The sequence below is a fragment of the Acinonyx jubatus genome, chromosome D1 (genome assembly GCF_027475565.1).
Source record: "Acinonyx jubatus isolate Ajub_Pintada_27869175 chromosome D1, VMU_Ajub_asm_v1.0, whole genome shotgun sequence".
In the NCBI taxonomy this organism is placed as follows: Eukaryota; Metazoa; Chordata; class Mammalia; order Carnivora; family Felidae; genus Acinonyx; species Acinonyx jubatus.
In genome coordinates this window covers 11892884-11914479 of record NC_069390.1, presented here as the reverse complement: position 1 = coordinate 11914479, position 21596 = coordinate 11892884, and the positions used below count along the sequence as shown (strand labels likewise).

At 38.0% G+C, this 21596-nt stretch overlaps 1 protein-coding gene and 1 long non-coding RNA gene across 6 annotated transcripts in view; one reads left to right on the top strand and one right to left on the bottom strand.

Annotated features, from left to right (window-relative positions):
* The window catches only part of GLYAT (glycine-N-acyltransferase), a 60400-nt gene that overhangs the window by 7058 nt on the left and 31746 nt on the right, over positions 1 to 21596 (bottom strand). For 3 of the 5 annotated variants that reach the window (XM_053203138.1, XM_053203140.1, XM_053203139.1), the window contains 2 exons: positions 5607 to 5702; positions 2148 to 2255 (listed from right to left, as the gene is read on the bottom strand). In XM_053203138.1, coding sequence (XP_053059113.1) covers positions 2148 to 2255; positions 5607 to 5702 — 204 coding nt within the window. Of the gene's footprint in view, positions 1 to 2147; positions 2256 to 5606; positions 5703 to 7322; positions 7494 to 13729; positions 16165 to 21596 lie in introns of those variants that run through there. The other 2 variants (XM_053203141.1, XM_015085001.3) reach the window with 2 other exon arrangements.
* Positions 1 to 21596, top strand: part of LOC113595399 (uncharacterized) — a 49705-nt gene that overhangs the window by 8704 nt on the left and 19405 nt on the right. Inside the window, exon 2 of the long non-coding RNA XR_003415899.2 lies at positions 16767 to 16880. This is a non-coding gene — a long non-coding RNA (uncharacterized LOC113595399). The remainder of the gene's footprint in view (positions 1 to 16766; positions 16881 to 21596) is intronic.

Below are 21596 nucleotides of genomic sequence, written 5' to 3'. Positions count from 1 at the left end.
AACAAAATACTGGAAGTTTTAACCACAGCAATCCAGCAAGAAAAAAAAGAAAAGGCATCCAAATTGGTAAAGAAGAAGTTAAACTGTCACTATTTACAGGTGATATAATCCTATACAAAGAAAACCCTAAGACTTCACCCACAAACTATTAAAAGTAATAAATGAATTCATTAAAGTTCCAGGATACAGAATTCACAGAAATTGGATGTGTTTCTATACACTAACAATTAGGTAATAGAGAAATTAAGAAAACAATTCCATTTACAATTGCATCAGAAAGAAAGAAAATACCTAGGAATAAACTTAGGAAGTGAAAGACCTGTACTGTGAAAATTATGAAATATTGATGAAAGAAATTGAAGATGACACAAAGGAAAAGATATTCCACGTTCAGGGGGCGGAGAAATTAATATTGTCAGAATGTCCATACTACCCAAAGCAGTGTATAGACTCAGTGCAATCCAAATCAAAATACCAATACCATTTTTCACAGAACTGGAACAAATAACACTAAAATTTGTATAGAACCACAAAGACCCTGAAAAGCAAAAGCAGTCTTGAGAAAGAAAAGAAGTAAACTTATGCTTATGCAGTCCATTGTTCTATGACAAAGCAGGAAAGTGTATCCAATGGGAAAAGGATGGTCTCTTTAATAAGTGGTGTTGGGAAAACTGGACAGCTACATGGAAAAGAATGAAACTGGACCACTTTCTTATACCATACACAAAAATCCATTCAAAATGTATTTAGGACCAAAATGTGAGATATACTGTGATATTTTTTAAGTGCTAAAATGTTGGTATTTTCATTGGTGCATTACAATTATTCCTGAATCATTTAAATCATGAGGTCAGGAGGAGAGATTCAAGTATTCAATTTATGATGGAAAATTGGATAGCAATACTGCTATCTACCCACATATTGCATTAAAATTTCAAATCAAACAAAGACACAATTATTAGGAAGCATTCTTCTATACTTCTATTATTCTCAGTGGGAAGAAGAGAAAAACAATTGACAAGGAAAAGCCAAACTTCTGTTGCAAGAATGCATGTAGTAAACAGTTCAAATAGTTGCAGAACATGCCAACCATGAACATCACAGTATTAAATTTAGTTATAGATATTTCTGGATTAAAATCTCCATCTATACTTAATGAAGCCAAAGAAGATGAAAACCAATTAGAAATGCTTCCTTAAAACAATGCTATAGTTAAACAAACAGTAGTTCCAGAAAAATAAAGAGAGTACTTATTTAAGAAGACCCTCTCAACTTACTAAACAGATGAGATTATTGGGAAGTAAGAGGCACAAGAAAATATTACCACAACTCAGTGCAGAATTCAAAAGCTTTTTAAAAAATGGTTGGAAAATGTTGCCCAAAAATACACTGACAAGTCAGCAGGGATATCCACTAATACATTTTATTACTTAAGATCACATTTAAGATAAAAGATCAAATAATTTTATTTCAGGTCAGTTGTTACTACTAATACAGATTTCTTTATATATTGTTTAACTTAGTGGTTTTCAAATCAATTTTTATTTCTATGAAAGGTATAATATTTGTATTTTTATAAATTTAGAATTTTACTGAATGTTTAAAAATAAGCTTGTGAATTTTTGTCTTTGAAATGTGTTTACTATTTAGTTTTGCTAGTTTTTAAATGTTTCCTCAAAATGCATATGGCGATTATAGTATTATAAGTTTGCTTTTTATAATTGCCCTAACTCACTGTACTGTCTCACACCTTCCTATCTTTACCCCTTGTGTTTTCTCTGTTGGAATGTCCTCTTTTTTTTTTGTCAGCCTAACAGTATCTACAAAATATGTACAAGATCCAGTGCAGGTGAAACCTCCCATCGGGAAGTGTCTCAGACCTTAACCTTCATCTCCAGCCTCCGTTGTTGAATCAGCTTTCGCTATTTCTGTGTTGTACATCTTCTCTTCCCACACACTTCACTCTATATTGGAATTTATTTGCTTATTGATCTTTTCTTCCAAGGCTCTGAGCTCTTTGAAGAGAGGGACTTACTTTCCGTCACACAATTCATTTCTGTATCCCTGGGCTGCCATATTGTCAGGCACATGGCAGGTACACAGCAAAAATGAACAGAAGTATATTCATTCCACGTCTGGCACCTTACCTGCTCCTGAGGGCGGATAACCACTGTGTTAAAATCAGGCCACTTGTCCACTAGAGCCTTCAGCTTGAATGGGTTTCCCTGGTTCATGTGGAAGACAGTCCCATAAACCTGCAGCATCCCAAGAAAGGGAGAGGGTCAGCTTGTTAGGAAGGACTGGTAAAGTGCCTTGTTTGGTCAGGACAAGGATCATTTCTATCATGAAATTTTATGTTGGAAAAGGGCCAAGTAGGGCATCTAGGTCAAACAGTCTCCATGTACTATATTTTTTTTTAACCTCAAACGAGAAGAGCTTTTTCTCCCCACCCGATATGAATCATACATGCATATAGTAAAATGTTTGGCCAGATAAAATTTGATTTTAAGAATACCATTCTTCATTTTAGGATTTAAAATTTTCTCCTTCAAGATTTTCTTCTACTCATACACATAGACACAATTTTACAAAAATTAAATGATCTGATACATGTTTCCTCCCCCAGAATGCATTGTGTTTATGTTCATAAACACAAACATTTTCAATTGTTTTATGATGGCTGCATAGGATTCCATCGTATGGATATATCACAGTTCATTTATTTGCTTATTGATAGTCATTTCAGCTGTTTCCAGCTTTTCACTTTGACAAATAATTCTTCATAGAGCATGCTTGACAGAAAATTTGCATGGGCTCCTGATATTTTCTTAGAATATTCAGAAGAGTAGTTGCTGGCTCAAATGTTATGCACATGTTTAAAACTTCTTAACATAAATGACCACGTTATTCTCTGGAAGGATTAAATGAACTTCCACCAACAAACAGGCTACAGCATAGTGCTCAACAGAATGTGCTGTGTGGTCCCATGGCCTGGGGTCCAAGTCCAGTCTTGGATCCCCCTACCCCCATTTGTGTTGTGCAGGCTGTTGAGAGACAGGAAGATGGGGAGAGAATGAATGAGAACAAGTCTTGTGGACATTGTGTTTTTGTGGTTTGGGGGATTGGAATGCAGCAGCAGATACTAGCATGGGCAACTGTGAACATGAAGCCTCTGCAGATACCAGCGTGGAAGCATGCCAATGACCTGAGGTCAAAAAGATGGTATATGCTTTAATATTTCCACCTTGGATACATGATGACTAAGAACTATGCCTGTATCTTTCCCCCTGCCACTCTCCACCCCACATAAACTATTGATGTTAGACAAAGAGAAGGGGGAAAAAAGCTCAGTTGACTGAATTTATCTGAATTTATTTTGTTTTCAGCCATGAGTGGAGGCTTGATACAGAATTCAGCATAATTTGGGAAAATACAGACATTATCTTTTTACATATTTGCATTTGGGCCCCGTAAAACTGATTTACACCATACTATTACCCATTATAGGATCTGAAAATACGTAGAACTGTTACTCTTTGTTATTCCCATGGCCTAATTAATTAAAAAAATTTCTTTTTTCCTGCTCAGTTCAGAACATACCAGGCAGCTACTCTAAGTTGACTCAACTGGAGTTGATACACGCACTAAAATGTATTTAATATCTAGCACTAAGAGGAATGGCTGGGCTTTTTCTCAACTGAGACTCAAATAAGTATTGAATTTTAGGTTATACATCCATTACAAGTACTACACATATTCTGGATTTTAATTAGGGGGCAATGTATGTCTTTAATATGCAACCAAAAATTGAAGGTGCTATTAGGGCCACCTTATCTTACCACGGAGATCTTCCAAGAAAGGACACTTGGAATGCACCATTTTCTCAAAATATTTGGGCTCAACTTAACATAAGCTGTAAAGAGAAATTTAAGTGACAAAATTCTACACTAAATTCATGGGAAAAAAAAAAACTTTGGTCTGAAGAATTGTTAAAAATAACTATTCACCATAAAAATATCTTAGGCAACTGTTTATAGAGTTTCTAACTGATGTAACCTCCCTCCCAACCCCGCAGAATTGATTGTAAGGTTGCCTGGATCTTAAGGATTATGAAGTGAAAGGAGTTAAATAGTGGGTGGTAGAGATTAATGGTAGTAGGAATCTACTAACATGGTTAACTTTAGTTTTAGATCACAGTTGACCCTTGAACAACATGGGGGTTGGGGGGCACTGATCCCCCACTTGCAGTGGAAAATCTGTCTAGAATTTTTGATTACCCCCAAACTAAACTACGAATCACGTACAATTGACCAGAAGCCTTACCAATGATTTAAACAGCTGATTAAGATGTACAGTATGTTATATACTGTATTCTTACAATAAAGTAAGCTAGACATAAGAAGATGTTATTAATCAGATTACAAAGAAGAGAAAATCCATTTACAGTTCTGTGCTATATTTGTTGAAAAAAATCCAAGTGAATATAAGTGAACTCGCATATAAGGGTTAGCTGTGGTAGAAGTCATTTTTTTTAGTAGGAACTAAAGAACAGTTATTTCATTAGTCTGTTTCTAATAATTGAAAATTAAGCCTTAAAAAATAAATAAATAAAAGAAAATTAAGCCTTGTGATCTACAAATAAAATAATGCTAATATTTTTCTCCTTATACTGAAAGAAGGGAGTAGCAGAGCTATAAGGGAGTAAAGGAGGCAAATGCATTTATCTTATCTAAATTGTATGCATCTTATAGGAATGTCTTATAAAATAGTAAAAATCTAATTTCTATGTCTACAGAGGTTTTTTTAGGGAAAAGTAACTGTCCTCTAACACACACACACACTCACACTCACACACACACACATGGACCCTATGCCTTTGGTTGCTAAAAAAAACACAAGCAAGTACCATAGCCTATCACTAGAGTTGCTCTTGCACAGTTCTGGATGTAAGTATTTACGTGTACATCTTAGTTAATTCTGAGATTTCTAATCAGTTGTACTAGGTTAAAGGAGACACCTAATTGTACTAGGTTAAAGGAGACACTAGGTTAAAGGAGACACCATAAAATAGCCTGATATGCAGTCAGCTCAGGGAAATTGGGAAATTTAAGTCAAAATTGGAATTGACTCCTTATTAATTTTAGAGAAGACTCCTGATGGTTAACCTCTCACCTAGCAAGTGTTCTTTTAAGAAGAACAATTTTAACACTAATATGTAGTCTCAGCCAACTTTTGAGGAAAACCCTCAGCCAACTTTTGAGGAAAACACCAATGTTATTATGGAATGTTTTTTGGAAAGGAGAAAGGGAACACTTTATGAATGACAGAGCAAAAGCTGGTAAAGTCCCAGGCATACCTGTGTTCATGCCATGGCATTGCAACTCATTATTTGTGTGATATTGGCTAAATCACCCTAACTGAGATCCATCTTCTCATCAGTAACATAGACATAGTAGCAAATATCTTCTAGAGAGGTAATGCAAACTAAGCTAGAGAAAACATGGACTAATGCTGGACACAGGACAGAGGCTCAATGTTAGTCTCTTTTCTTCTTGACTCATGGGGTTTCTATTCCTTACTCTCCACCCAGAATTTTCCATTGTCACCTTTAAGGATTCAGGAAGGCTCTTCCTCAAGGACCTCTCCAGTGACTGCAGCATTTGGGCACTTTGCAGTGGGAACATCATGGAAGGTACCTTAGCCTAAAGAGAGAAACAGGAAACAGCTAGGAATGAGAAGAAGCTGGAAGAGATTCAGAAATATGAGTAGGAAGTTCTCTTCTAATGGCGAGGTCCCCCTTCAGTGTCTCTTCATCTGTGTCACCTTCAGTAAAGTCTTCACTAGCTCTCACCAACTCCAAGGAAGGACAAGACTGGTAGAACGCATGGGGGGTGGGAGGATTTATACATTTTTAAATTCACTTTCTTACATTTCAATGCATTCCAGCCATCTGTTTCATTTTAGGTTAACAAGCGCATTTTTAAGTACACATAACATCTTTTGAAATTTAGTTGCCATTAGTGATTCTCGTGACACCACCAGTGATAAGCCGTATAACATTGTGGAAGTTATTTACTCTTTCTGTGCCTTGCTTGCCTCTGTTAACCTCAAAAATAAAACTATCTTACCATCAAAAATGGCTTATTTGGAAATAGCAGGGAATTGCAATACCAGATAATGAAGCTATAGAAAATTATAAGCAAGTCTGGAGAACAAAAAAGAGGAACATTCTTTTATAAAAAGGAGAGGAAGAGGACTGTTATAAACAAAAAGTCCATTGGTAGAAAGGTGGAGTTCCCAGTATCAGGGCTTTTTCTTGGCTGAGTGGTGACTCTCTCATTGGCTGGGCTGTTGCTGAAGGGAGGAGGAAACCTGTCTGCTCAGTAGGAAAGTAGTAGCTAGAGTAAAATGGAATTTGGAAGCAATGAATCATAGGAATCTACCCCCCCCCCAACCAAGAGCACACTGTGTACACTGTATGTTAGCTAACTTGACAATAAATTATATTAAAAAAATAATTATAAATAAAATGGAATTTGGAAGGCACTCTATTCCTGTTGGGTCTGCGGTGAATGCAGGCAGGAGTTGTATGGCAAGAACTCCCCGCTGCTGGCTTCCTGACTCCATTCCAGAGGATTCCTTTTATTGATTTTCACACTTCGAAGGTGGATGGGATAACAGCACCATCTAACTTACAGACTTTTTTTTAGGGTTAACTGAGTTATTACATTAAAGGAGTCAATAAGTGCTTGGAATAGTATCTGTCAGGGGCTCCTGGCTGGCTGTCAGTACAGCATGTGACTCTTGATCTTGGGATCATGAGTTCAAGCTCCATGTTGGGCATGGAGCCCACTAAAAAGAAAAAGAGTATCTCTTGTATAAAAGCACTGAACATGTTATTTTATTACTCCTCCTCCCTCTCCTCTTCCTTCCTGTCCTTTTTCATCCCCTCCTTTTCTTCCTCCTCCTCCTTGCCACCTGAGTTAAAGTGCTGTTTATTGCAGTACATTTTGCCGCAATCTTTTTAATATGGGCATTTGGACATGGTCTAAAATATAAACAACCTTTTAAAAAATTTCCAAGCTGGTATTTTCACCCTATTTTTTTTTTTTTAGCCTTACTGTATCTCACTCTTGCATCTGTTTTGCATATTGTACGGATTACGAGGTGGAATAAAAATAGCATTTTTTACATATTTGATTCACTGCGTGAAATTGGGATTTACCAAAACATTCTATAAAACCCCAACTACATGAAAAAGCAGAAAGGGCTGTGTCACAGCGTTCTATTTTGGAACCAGGATCCCTGGAGGAATACATCACTTCTAAGTGAAGGAACCAAAGAAGTGTTCAGAGAGGATGTTGCATTAAAACTGGCTGTGTGTGAGATTCCATGCTCCAGGTCGGAACTGGGTAGCTGATTTTACAACAGCACGGAGGAGGCTTCTACTTCTGGCCAAGAGAGCATAACAGGATCTGGATTTACCTCCTCACCTGAAAAAAAAAAAGAGACAAAACTAAACAGTAAATGAAACAGCATTGCACAGAGCAGAGCCACTATCCCCAAGAAAAGGAAAAAAGAAAAGGTGAGTTTAATGATTGCATAGCTTATTGTTGGAAGACTGCAGCTCAGGGAAATGGAGCCTGACCAGATCACTGGGGTCTCAATGACTTGAGCATATAGAAGTAGAGGCCAGTGTGGAACTTGAGAAAGAGACAAAGCAGAGAGGGAGAAAGAGAGAGAGGGAGAACGAGAAGGAGAGAGAATGCATGAGAGAGGGAAAATGAGGGAGAGAGAGGGAGAATGAGAGAGAGTTCTGGAGATCTTTGGGAAAGAGCAGTCTCCTAGAGTCTTTGGCTCATCACTGAACTGTATAAGGGGAAACTACCTTGGGCTTTGGCCTAGGGAGAGAACCACTGGAAAAGATCAGGTGGAAAAATTCTTATAGCTGACACAAGTCTGGGAATAATTTATGTTCTGACACACTGAAGTGAAAAGACCTTGTAGCATAAGGGCATTGAGTAAGAAGCTCAACAAGGGGGTTAAATTCAGACTTGTCTGTTCTAAATTCACCCTGCACTGATTAAAAGAAAGTCTTGAAATGATCCATCTGATTCCAATAACTTAATTGTGCACCAGAACAAAACGTACTTAAAAATGCAAGTACAACAAAATCTATCAACTAACAGTATATAATTCACATTGTCTCACCTCCAATAAAAACTGATACGATGGAAAGAAGCAGTAAAATATGATTCAGAAGCAGAAGACAAACACAAATCAGTAAAGACAGGCCCAGAGGAGACACTCTCAGACCTACAATCAAAATGTTTTTTTCTGTTGCAACAGTGCTTCTCCATGATGCAATAGTCCTTCTCTCACCTTCTTGCAACATTTGCAAATAAGGTTTCTCTTTACCTGAATAAATAAAAATGAGTAGATGCAGATATATTGCAACAAGCAGGCAAAGCCATTAAAAAGCTATAATAATGCTGCTCTTCATGTTTAAGAAGATAGAGGGACACATCATGATAAGAGAAATGGAAGCTACAAAAGATGCATATTGAACTTATAGAAATGAATATATACAGCATTTAAAATAAAAAATACAGTGGATGTGATTAGCACTAGATTAGACATTCCAAAAGAAAAGATCAGTGAGGTTGAAGATGCAGCAATTGAAACTATCAACAATGATGCATGGAGCAAAAAACAAGAAGGATCAGAAGACTTATTATTGCTAGTATGTCACCATTTATCCCCCAAATTGATCTACAGTTTCAAATTAGCCATAAAACATTTCAAGTTTTATTTGTAGAAATCACAGATTCTAAATTTTACATGATATCAAGGCTTACTAAAGAGCTACGGTAATCATCATGGAGTGGTCTTGGAATAAAGATAGACAAACCAATGAAACAGAATAGAGAAATTGATAGACATTTGTGGTCAATTGATTTGCTACAAAAATATCCAGACAAATGGGAGATAGGATATTCTTTTCAATAAATGGTGCTGATTATTTTTAAACAGTCAAGATTACTTCTTGATAGACTCAGTAGTTGTAAATTTCTAAATGTAGACATTAGAAGAAAGTCACTCTTGTCTATACTTACTTGTCCCTCTGCTACTTTCTGCTCCCCAGGTCATTTATCTAAAAATAGATCCCCATTCCATTTAGGGTGTTTTATGAATTTGAGAAAGAAAAAAAGCAGCACCCAAAACATAACATTTTCACAGAACAGCAGAACCTGGCAAGGTCATTCAATGGCCTTGATGGAAGGGGACAAAAACGAGATCATTCCACAACCATGTTTGAGCATGGACAAAACAAGAAGGTAGTCTTATCTGCAAAAACAGCCAAATACTCTCCCCAGGTAACAAGTGGCTGCCACTTCTTTACTCCTAATCTTTCTTCCTGCTTCATGGACAAAAGTCTTCCATACAATTGCAGTGTTTTCTGACAATATTCAAGGCAGAGCAAATCCATGCTTCCTTGAATCTTTCCCCAAATCATGTGTCAAGTCCCTCCTGACACTGTTACTGAGGTGTACCACATTTCCTTCCTTATGGTGTGCTCTCCCTTTTGTTGCAACAGATAATAAATCCCAACTTTGCTGGGTTACAGGTGTGTTCTACATGGCCTTTGACTAGAAGTTATTGATAATGTTTATAGCAGCATTATCAACAATAGCCAAACTATGGAGAGGGCGCATATGTGTATTGACTGCTGAACGAATAAAGATGTGGTACACACACACACACACACACACACATACACACACACACACACAGATACACAGAAACACACACACTGGAATATTACACAGCCATCAAGAAGAATGAAATCTTGTTATTTGTAATGATGTAGATGGAGCTACAGTGTATTATGCTAAGCAAAATAGGTCAGAGAAAGACAATACCATATGATTTCACTCATATGTAGAATTTAAGAAACAAAACAGATGAACATATGGGAAGGGAGGGGAAGAAGAGAGGGAAAGAAACCACAAGAGACTCTTAACAATAGAGAACAAACTGAGGGTTGATGGAGGGAGGTTGGTGGGATGGGTTAGATGAGTGAGGGGTATTAAGGAGGGCACTTGTCATGATGAACATTGGGTGTTGTATGTAAGTGATGAATCATTGAATTCTACCCCTGAAACCAATATTGCACTGTATGTTAACTAAAATTTAAATTTAAAAAAAAGTTATTGACACTTATTTAAATATTTAGCTCTGAGGCATTTGTTCCTACTGGATTGTTCACTGTTCGCTTTGACTTCCTAGGACTCAGAGACTTCTCCTTTTCAGCTTAGCTCCTCAGGACTACTAGTTTTTCAGGGTGGTCATGAAAGATTTGGTTTTGCAAAAGTGGAACCAATATTAGTTTGTTTCTATGGAAAAACATATCTAGGTTACAAAGATTTCACTGTTTTGGTTGCTTTAACATGTTGGGTAATGTGTAGATCGTCAAATGTTCCTGATTTTTCTATGTGTGTGTCCTCTGTCTCCTTCCAAGTCCCTGTCAATCATTTGAAGAAAACAAAATGATGAAATGGCATTATGTGATAAATGTGAAATAGCATTATGCTGCAAAAAAAAAAAACCTATGTACATAACCTTAATTTTAAAATGCTAACCATTATCTCAGCTTTCAGTGAGTCATAATCTTTTTTTTGCCTTGACATTGATGGCTGCTGACTGATCAGAGTGGCGGTTGCTGAAGGTTGAGTGACTGTGGCAATTTCTTAAAAAAAGACAACCGTGAACTTTACCACATCGATTGACCTCTTGTTTTGTGAATGATTTCTGTAGCATGTGATGCTGTTTGATGGCATTTACCCACAGTAGAGCTTCTTTATTTATTTTTTTAAGTTTATTTATTTATTTTGAGGGAGAGAGACCGAGAAAGAGAGTGTGCATGCATGCATGTGAGCAGATGAGGGACAGAGAGAGAGAGGGAGAAAGAGAATCCTGAGCAGGCTCTGCACTGTCAGCGAGGAGCTTGATGTGGGGCTCAATCTCCTGAACCATGAGATCATGACCTGAGCTGAAATCAAGAATCGGATGCTTAACCCACTGAGCCACTCACATGTCCCTGAACTTCTTTCAAAATTGGAGTCAATCCCTCAAACCCTGCCTCTGTTTCAGCAATTAAGTTTATATAATAGTGTAGACTCTTTGTTGTCATTTCAACAGTCTTCACAACATCTTCATCAATAGTAGATTCCAGCTCAAGAAACCACTGTCTTTGTTCATCCATAGAAGCAGTTCTTTATCCATTGAAGTTTTATTATGAGACTGCAGCAGTTCAGTCCCATCTTCAGGCTCTAGTTCTGATTCTAGTTCTCTTGCTCTTTCCACTACATCTGCAGCTACTTCCTCCACTGAAGTCTTGAACCTCTCTCAAAGTCATCCATGAGGATTGGAAGCAACTTCTTCTGAATTCCTATTAACGTTGATATTTTGACCGCTTCCCATGAATCACGAATATTCTTAGTGGCGTCCAGAATGGTGAATTTTTTCCAGAAGGTTTTCAATTTACTTTGCTAGGATCCATCAGAGGAATCACTGTAGCCTTATGTGGAAGCTATAGCCTTATGAAATTTATATCTTAAATAACAAGAATGAGACTTGAAAGTCAAAATTAGTCCCTGACTTATGGGCTTCAGAATGGATGTTGTGTTAGCAGGCATGAAAATAACTTTAATCTCATTGCACATGTCCATCAGAGCTCTTGGGGGAGTGGGTGCATTGTCTGTGAGAAGTCATATTTTGAAAAGAATCTTCCTTTCTGAGCAGTAGGTCTGAACAGTGACTTAAAATATTCAGCAAACTGTGCACAGATGTGCTGTAATCCAGGCTGTTTTGTGCCATTTCTAGAGCACAGGCAGAATAAGTTTACCATAATTCTTAAGGGCCCTAGGATTTTCAGAATGTAAATGAGCATGGGTTTTAATTTAAAGTCACAAGTTGTGGGGCAACTGGGTGGCTCAGTCAGTTAAGCATCCGACTTTGGCTCAGGTCATGATCTTGTGGTCTGTGAGTTTGAACCCTGTGTTGGGCTCTGTGCTGACAGCTTGGAGCCTGGAGCCTGTTTCAGATTCTGTGTCTTCCTCTCTCTGACCCTCCCGCGTTCATGCTCTGTCTCTCTCTGTCTCAAAAATAAATAAACGTTAAAAAAAATTAAAGTCACCAGTTGTATTAGCCCCTAAAAAGACAGACGACCCATCCTTTGAAACTTTGAAGCCAGGCATTGACTTCTTCTCTGTAGCTAGGAAAGTCCCAGGAGGGCATCTTATGCCAACAGAAGGCTATTTCATCTACATTGAAAATCTGATGTTTAGGGTAGCTGCCTTCATTAATATCTTGGCTAGATCTTGTGGATAACTTGCTGCAGCTTCTGTATCAGCACTTGCTGCTTCCCATTACACTTTGATGTTGTGAAGACATCTTTCCTTAAACCTCATGAACCAACCTCTGCTAGCTTCAGACTTTTCTTCTGCAGCTTTAACTCTCTCAGCCTTCATAGAATTGAAGAGACCCAGGGCCTTGCTCTGCATTAGGTTTTGACATAAGGAAATATTTTGGCTGATTTGATTGTCTACCCAGATAACTAAAACTTTCTTCATATCAGCAATAAGGGTGTTTTGCTTTCTTATTATTCATGTGTTCACTGAGTAGCATTTTTTATTTCCTTCAAGAACTTTTCTTTGCATTTACGACTTGGCTAACTCTTTGGTGGAAGAGGCTTCGCTTTTGTCCTGTCTTGGCTTTCGGTAAGCCTTCTTCACTAAGCTTAATCTTTTCTAGCTTTTGATTCACAGTGAAAGACATGTGACTCTTCCTTTATCTTTGACCCTTAGAGGCCATTGTTGGGTGATTTCTTGTCCTAATTTCAATATTGTTTGTCTCAGGAAATAGGGAGGCCCAAGGAGGAGGAGAGAGACAATTTAAGGGCCGTCAGAACACACACAGCATTTATTGATGAAGTTTGTCATCTTATAGGCACACAGTTGGTGGCACCTCCCAAACAATTAGAAATGTAACACCAAAGATCACTGATCACAGAGCAATGCAACAAATATAATAATAACGGAAAAGTTTGAAATATTGGTGAGAATTAGCAAACTGTGACCTAGAGACACAAAAGAAGCAATGCTATTGGAAAATGGTACCAATAGACTTGCTTGATGCAGGGTCACCACAAATCTCCAGTTTGAAAAAACACACTATCTGCAAAGCATAACAAGGTGAAGCTTGATCAGACGAGGTTCGTTTGTATTCATCTACTTATTTCTTTTCTAACTTTAAGTACGGCAACCTTCTTAGGAATCACAGGCAGGGAACAAAACTGCCTACTTGGTAATACAACCAGAAGGATTAAATATGGTAATATGTGCAGTGTCTCCACACATTAAAGACTCCATTCACCCCCACCCCGCCGCTTCCAGAAAGCATCCAAATCTCTCCTCATTCATTTATTAGTTCAAATCAGAGACCTGTAAGAACTTTTCATAGTACCTAGCAAGTTAGCCTTCACAGAGTAAGTGCTAGATATAGGTTTCTTAAGTTAAAGTTATTTCTTTCCCTTAAGTATGTTTGCCATCATATTCTGATGTAACACAATATGGGCATTTTGATTTGTCTCATGTAAGTGGAGATGATGTCACAAAGCAATGACTATCTTTTTTTTTTTTTTTTTTTTTTTGGTATGAGCCCCCACCTGGAAAGCTGTCTCCACACCAATATTTGCAGGTGTCCCCAGGAACAAATGAAGAGCAGACTTCCAGGCTATGAAATTTCCCTCTGATGGTGTCAGTTCGGCAAGATCTCTCAGACTGAATTTAGGTCTGTCTCCTCCAGAGATTGCTGAGCTGAGGCTCAAAATGTGGACCTTGCACATAAGCAAACAATTCTAGGTGTCAGCTCTTGTGAAATCCAATCTTCCTCTCTGGGACTCATGTTGTGGGAGCTCTTTATGCAAATTCAGGGGCTGGGAGTGTGTCACCTGAGCTTCTCTTTGCAAAACACCAGGTTGCTCTTTGCTCCCACCAGCCTGGCCATGACTCTGGAATCCAAAGCTGTGTGAACCCAACAGGCCAGGTGTCAGAAGGGGGGTCATGTTGCATAAACCATACTGTCTACCTCCCCTTCCCATTCTTAACAAAATGCAATCAGAGCAAGGCAATAGGAAAGATAGGGATAAGGTGTGATTTGCAGAATCTGGTCTCTTTCCTTACACATATGCAGAACAGAAAATATTTTCGTGGAGTGACTAAAGCCTTTAGGATCCTCCTTTTTTTTTAACGATAAGCTGTGCCCTCTTTCCTGCCTATTGTGAGGCTGCAGTTAAACATCCCAATGATTCAGCGTACACACTTCTTAGTCTCACTATTATGGAGGAGGACACGGAGGCTCAGTGTGCCTGAATTAGATGGAATTTAAACCCAGAGCCTTCTCACTCTGAAGTATCCACTACTCCACATTAGCATTTGCTCTACCATTCTCAGGAAAGGAAGGAGGATTCATAGAAAAGATATTTTGAGCCACAGCTCCTCTGTGTGAAACTACCAAGGAGGGAAGTTTGACACTGTCTGGTCCTTGCCTTCATCACCCTCGTCCTTCTTCACCATAAGTAGTTGATTTCATTATGAAAGAAAGAAGGGTCATTCCCATCAGAGGAGCAGAGACAGGGGTGGCTAGTGTCTAGAGAAAAAGTAGAAAAATCCTGTGTGCTTCTTCAGTCCATGGGCCAGCAGAGCACATATTTCTCCCTGTCCTTTCTAGGAGCCTTGATTCCTAGAATAATAATTCTCAATTTTATCTCCTGGTGTTGAAGTCATTATAATCATTACTTATTCTTTCTCCAAAGCCAAAGGCCACTGAAGCTGCTCTGTCCCTGGACAGTCAGCAGAGTGGACCCCTGGGTCCCTGTAGAGTCTCATAAAGGCTGACTATTACAAAAGAGTAGTGTCCCCTGTGCCCCAGTCCCAGAAAACCTCTATCTCCTCTATAGACCTCTATCTCCTTCAGCACTAACAGTCAGTCAAGATTTGGGTCTCTACCACCCTTGTATCTTAAACTAGTCTCTTAATCTCGCTAGGTTGGTTCCCCAGCTGCCAAAAGTGTTGTTGTATTAGGTAACCAAGAATTTTTCATGCTCTTCCTTGATTCTGTGGTGGTTATCCTTGCTCTGTTATATGAAATAATACATATAAATCTTCTCACGTACTTTGGGACCGGATACAAGGAGAAAGATTCAGGAGCACTGGCCCTCAGTGTATTTATGTGTTTTCCTCTGGGTGCTGGGTGCAAGCCCAGACGATGATGATAGAAGCAGCATTGCATAGTAGCTCAGAGGGAGGACGATGGGGCCAAACTAACATGGTTGAGATCTTGACTGACCCCACATACCTACTGTGTGACCTTGGACAAATTATTTCCTCTTTCCATGCCTCTGTTCTTCTGTCTAGAAAGAGGAGTAAATAATGGCACTTACTCTGTAGGGTTTAGAGGAATATTAAGTTCTCCCCCCGCCCTGCTCTGCCACAAGTGACCCAATCCATGTGTCCCTTTTTGCTGAAGAAGTTCCCATCCAGGCTCATGGGTTGCCCTGTGCCTGCAGGTCCTTAATGAGTTCCAGGAAAATGTGTGAGTTGTAGTTTATCCAGCCTTTTCTGATCATTAGTGTGGGATCAGTGCTTTTTTACAGCTTTCTAAACCTAACTTAAAAGCAGAAATGAGACCATATATTTTCTTAATTTAGATATACATAATAATTATAATGGCTTAGACAGTAATTGTTTAGACAAGCTCCTGGTACATGGTAAGCATATATAAATGTTTTATTAAATAAAGAATTATCGAATACAATGCATTACGCATGTACAGGTATTTAGTGGAAATATTGTTTCCCTTACTATAAACCATTTCTGCTTTCTATAGTCAGCATGTTTAATGGGGAATGTGAAAAGGGTAATTTGTATCTGCCTACCAGGTAATCCAATGGAAGGGTTTCAACTGATGTCCATATTGGGACTCTCACCAATAGAAATGTATATTTCCTTTTTCTGCCACTGAAATTTTTGATACAAGAACCACTGCACATATATAAGGGGTAGATGCTAGATTGTACCCAATTATTATGAATCCAATTTGTAAATTATACTCTGGAAACCTTATAGCTCAGTCCCACCCAATTTGCTAACCATTCCCTGCCCCCTCCCATGTAATAATAATCTTTAGTCCAGATTGTACCTGTTCCTGGTACTTAATACCAAAAATTACAACTAATATTTTTGGAATGCTTAATATGTGCCAAATATTTTTCCAAGTTGTTCATTTAGATTTTCTCATTCATTTGATTCTTGAAATAAATCTGTAGTTTGGGAACTGTCATTTTCCCTCATTTTAGAGATAAGGATTCTGTGGCACAGAGAGGTCAAATCATTTTCTCCACTTTACAGAGCTGACAAAAAGCATATCTGGGATTTTCATTCAGAGAGTACAGCTCCACCGTATATATGAGAATGCACTATACTGCCCTACCCCATAGTGTTTCTAGCATTATGGGTGTGCTTTATTTTATATTAATAAGTAATCATTGAAATGTAGGCTCACCAAGGGATCTGTGTTTTATTCAATATTTGACCAAATTCCTAGAACAGTCCCTGACACATAGTAGGTGATCAGTTAATATATATTGCTGTTGTTAAAATGAGAAAATTGTGGAGGGTTTAACACATGTTTTGTGCTACCAGCATGGAGAAGGAGCATGAGAAGTTCATATGAAAAGGCAGGAGAATCTTTGCTCGTTTGGACATCACTACATCCCATTCTGGAATTTTCCCCAAGGAAAATAATTTTTTTAAGAGGTAAGAAAAGAATAAAGGAAAGAAGGAAGAGTAGGAAATAGAGTGGGTGCCCCCACTATCTCCTCTCAATGTCTTCCAACTGATGGACCCTCTAGTTTAACTTCTACAATCAAACACAAAATTTGTTTATGGCAGGGTGATTATAGGGGTAGAAATTGACCCATTTCAAGAAAGATAACACTGTTCTCACTTTCTTGGGGTTTCTATGAGGAAAAATGCTACCACTAGTCAGTCTTTCTCCTAAGAACTCCCCAGATCATATGCACTTAGTGTCAAGTATTCATGTGCCTAATGCGTTAACATGATTTTTTAAATCTTAGTTAATATACAGTACAAATTTGGTTTCAGGAGTAGAACTCAATGATTCATCACTTACATACAACACCCAGTGCTCATTCTAACAAGTTCCCTCATTAGTACCAATCACCCATCTAGCCCATCTCCCACCTATCTCCCTCCAGCAACCCTCAGTTTGTTCTGTATCATTAAGAGTCTCTTGTGGTTTGCTTCCCTCTCTTCTCTAGCCTCCTTCCCCTATGTTCATTTGTTTCATTTCTTCAATTCCACATATGAGTGAAATCATATAGTATTTGTCTTTCTCTGATTGACTTACTTTGCTTATCATAATACATTCTAGCTCCATCCACATTGTTGCAAGTGGCAAGAGTTCATTCTTTTTGATGGCTGAGTAATATTCCAACATGTGTGTGTGTGTGTGTGTGTGTGTGTGTGTGTGTGTGTGTGTGTGTGTATTTTATTCATTCATCAGTTGATGGACATTTGGACTCTCTCCATAGTTTATCTATTGTTGATAATGCTGCTATAAACATCGGGGTGCATGTACCCCTTAAAATACATATTTTTGTATCCTTTGGGTAAATACCTAATAGTGCAATTGCTGGATACTAGGGTAGTTCTATTTTTAGTTTTTTGAGGAACCTCTATACTGTTCTCTAAAGTGACTGCACCAGTTTGCATTCCCACCAATAGTGTTAGAGGGCTCCCCTTTCTTTGCATCCTCACCAACATCTGCTGTTATTGTGTTATTAATTTTAGCCATTCTGACAGGTGTGAGGTGGTATCTCATCATGGTTTTGCTTTGTATTTCCCTGATGATGAGTGATGTTGAGCATCTTTTAATGTGTCTGTTAGCCATCTGGATGTCTTCTTTGGAAACCATCTCTTCATGTCTCCTGCCCATTTCTTAACTGGCTTGTTTGTTGTTTTGGGTGTTGAGTTTTATAAGTTCTTCATAGATTTTAGATACTAACCCTTTATCAGATATGTCGTTTGCAAATACCTTTCCCATTCTGTAGGCTGCCTCTTAGTCTTGTTGATTGTTTCCTTCACTGTGTAGAAACTTTTTATCTTGGTGAAGTCCCAGTAGTTCATGTTTGCTTTTGTTTCCCTTGCCTTCTGCCATGTGTCTAGTAAGAAGTTGCTCTGGCTGAGGTCAAAGAGGTTGTTGCCTGTGTTCTCCTCTAGGATTTTGGTGGTTTTCTGTCTCATATTTAGGGTTTTCACCCATTTTGAATTTGTTTTTGTGTTTCACCCATTTGTGAATTTGTTTTGTCTCATTCTTCTGCATGTCGCCATCCAGTTTTCCCAACATCATTTGCTGAAGAGATGGTCTTTTTTCCATTGGATATTCTTTCCTGCTTTGTTGAAGATTAGTTGACCATATAGTTGTGGGTTCATCTCTGGGTTTTCTGTTTTGTTCCATTGATCTGAGTGTCTGTTTTTGTGCCAATACCATGCTGTCTTGATGACTACAGCTTTGTAATACAGCTTGAAATGGAGACTCATGGTGCCTCTAGCTTTGTTGTCTTTTTCAGGATTGCTTTGGCTGTTCGGGGCCTTTTGTGGTTCCATAAATGTTTTAGGATTGTTTGTTCTGCCTCTGTGAAAAATGCTGATGGTATTTTGACAGGGTTTGCATTAAATGCGTAGATTGCTTTGGCTATTATAGACATTTTGACAATGTTTGTTTTTCCAATCCAGGAATGCTTTTGCATTTCTTTGTGTCCTCTTCAGTTTCTTTCAAAGTGTTCTATAGTTTTCAGAGTACAGCTCTTTTACCTCTTTAGTTAGGTTTATTCCTAGGTGTCTTACTGTTTTTGGTGCCGTTGCAAATGGGATTAATTCCTTGATTTCTTTTCCTGCTACTTCATTACTAGTGCATAGAAATGCAACAGATTTCTGCACATTGACTTTAGTATCCTGCGACTTTGCTGAATTCATGTATCAATTCTAGCAGCTTTTTGGTGGAGTCTTTTGGGTTTTCTACATAGAGTATTATGTTGTCTGCAAATAGGAAAGTTTGACTTCTTCCTTGCTGATTTGTATGCCCTTTATTTCTTTTTGTTGTCTGATTGCTGAGGTTAAGACTTCCAAAACTATGTTAAATAGTAATGGTGAAAGTGGAAATCCTTGTCTTGTTCCTGACAGTAGGGGAAAGGCTCTCAGTTTTTCCCTACTGAGGGTGATATTAGCTGTGGGTCTTTTGTATATGGCATTTATGATGTTGAGGTGTGCTCCCTCTATCCCTACTTTGTTGAGGCTTTTTATCAAGAATGCATGCTGCATTTTGTCAGATGCTTTTTTTGCATCTATTGACAGGATCATATGGTTCTTATCCTTCCTTTTATTAATGTAGTTATCACAGTGATTGATTTGCAAATATTGAACCAGACCTGCAAGCCAGGAATAAATCCCACTTGATCATGGTGAATAATTCATTTCATGTACTATTGGATTTTATTTGCTAATATCTTGTTGAGAATTTTTGCATCCATCTTCATCAGGGTATTGGCCTGTAATTCTCCTCTTTAGTGAGGTCTTTGTATGGTTTTGGAATCAAGGTAATGCTGGCCTCATAGAGTGACTTTGGAAGTTTTTCTCCTCTCTCTCTCTCTCTTTCTTCCTTCTTTCTTTCTTTCTTAACAATTTGAGAAGAATAGGTATTAACTTTTCTTAAATGTCTGGGTAGAATTCTGCTAGGTAGAATTCTGCTAGGAAGGCATCTGGCCCAGGACTCTTGTTTGTTAGGAGATTTTTGAATACTGATTCAATTTCTTGCTGGTTATGGATCTATTCAAATTTTCTATGTAGTCCTATTTCAGTCTTGTTAGTTTTTGGGTTTCTAGGAATTTGTCCATTTCTTCCAGATTGCCCAGTTTGTTGGCATGAAATTTTTCATAGTATTCTTACAATTGTTTGTATTTCTGTGGTGTTGGTTGTGATCTCTCCTCTTTCATTTGTGATTTTATTTATTTGGGTCCTTTTTTACTTTTGATAAGTCTTGCTAAGTGCTTACCAATTTTGTTTATTCTTTCAAAGAATGGGCTCTTTGTTTTGTTGATCTGTTGTTGTTGTCATTGTTGTTGTTTCTATTTCATTTATTTCTGCTCTAATCTTTAAAAAAAATTTTTTAATGTTTATTTTTGAGAGAGACAGAGACAGAGTGTGAGCAGGGGAGGGGCAGAGAGAAAGGGAGACAGAATCCAGAACAGGCTCCAGGCTCTGAGCTGTCAGCACAGAGCCCGACGCGGGGCTCGAACCCACAAACCGTGAGATCATGACCTGAGCCATAGTTGGACGCTTAACCAACTGAGCCACCCAGGCACCTCTTTATTACTAATCTTTAATTCTTCTGCTGGCTTTAGTTTTTATTTGCTGTTCCTTTTCTAGCTCTTTTAATTGTAAGGTCAGGTTGTATATTTGGGACCTTTCTTGCCTCTTGAGATAGGTCTGAATTGCAATATACTTCTCTCTTAGGACTGCGCTTGCTGCATCCCAAGGGGTTTGGACTGTTATGTTTTCATTTTCATTTGCTTCCATGTATTTTTTAATTTCTTCTTTAACTTCCTGGTCAACTCATTCATTCTTTATTATGATGTTCTCTAACCTCCATATATTTGAGGGCTTTCCAAATTTTTTCTTGTGGTTGACTTCAAGTTTCATAGCATTGTGATCTGAAAATATGCAGGTATGATCTTGATCTTTTTGTACTTGTTGAGGGCTGATTTGTGACCCAGTATATGATCTGTTCTGGAGAATGTTCCATGCACACTCGAGAAGAATGTGTACTCTGCTGCTTTAGGATGAAATGTTCTGAATATATCTGTTCAGTCCATCTGGTCAAGTGTGTCATTCAAAGTCATGGTTTCCTTCCTGATCTTCTGCTTCAATGATCTGTCCATTGTTGGAAGTGAGATGTTGAAGTCCCCTACTATTATTGTATTATTACCAACGAGTTTCTTTATGTTTGTTATCAATTGAGTTATATATTTGGGTTTTTCCAAGTTGGGAGCATAAATATTTACATCTTCTTGATGGATGGACCCCTTAATTATGATATAATGCCCTTCTTCATCTTTTGTTACAGTCTTTGGTTTAAAATCTAGTTTTCTGATATAAGAATGGCTATTCTGGCTTTCTTTTGATATCCATTAGCATGATAGGTGCTTTTTTTACCCTTAACTTTCAATCTGCAGGTATCTCTAGGTCTAAAATGAGTCTCTTGTAGGCAGCATATAGATGGATCTTGTTTTTTTATCCATTCTGATACCCTATATCTTTTGATTGGAGCATTTAGTCCATTTGCATTCAGAGTGATTATTGAAAGATTTGAATTAAGTACCATTGTGTTGCCTGTAAAGTTGGTTTTTTTAGTCATGTTCTCTGGTCCTTTCTAGTCTTTGTTGCTCGTGCTTT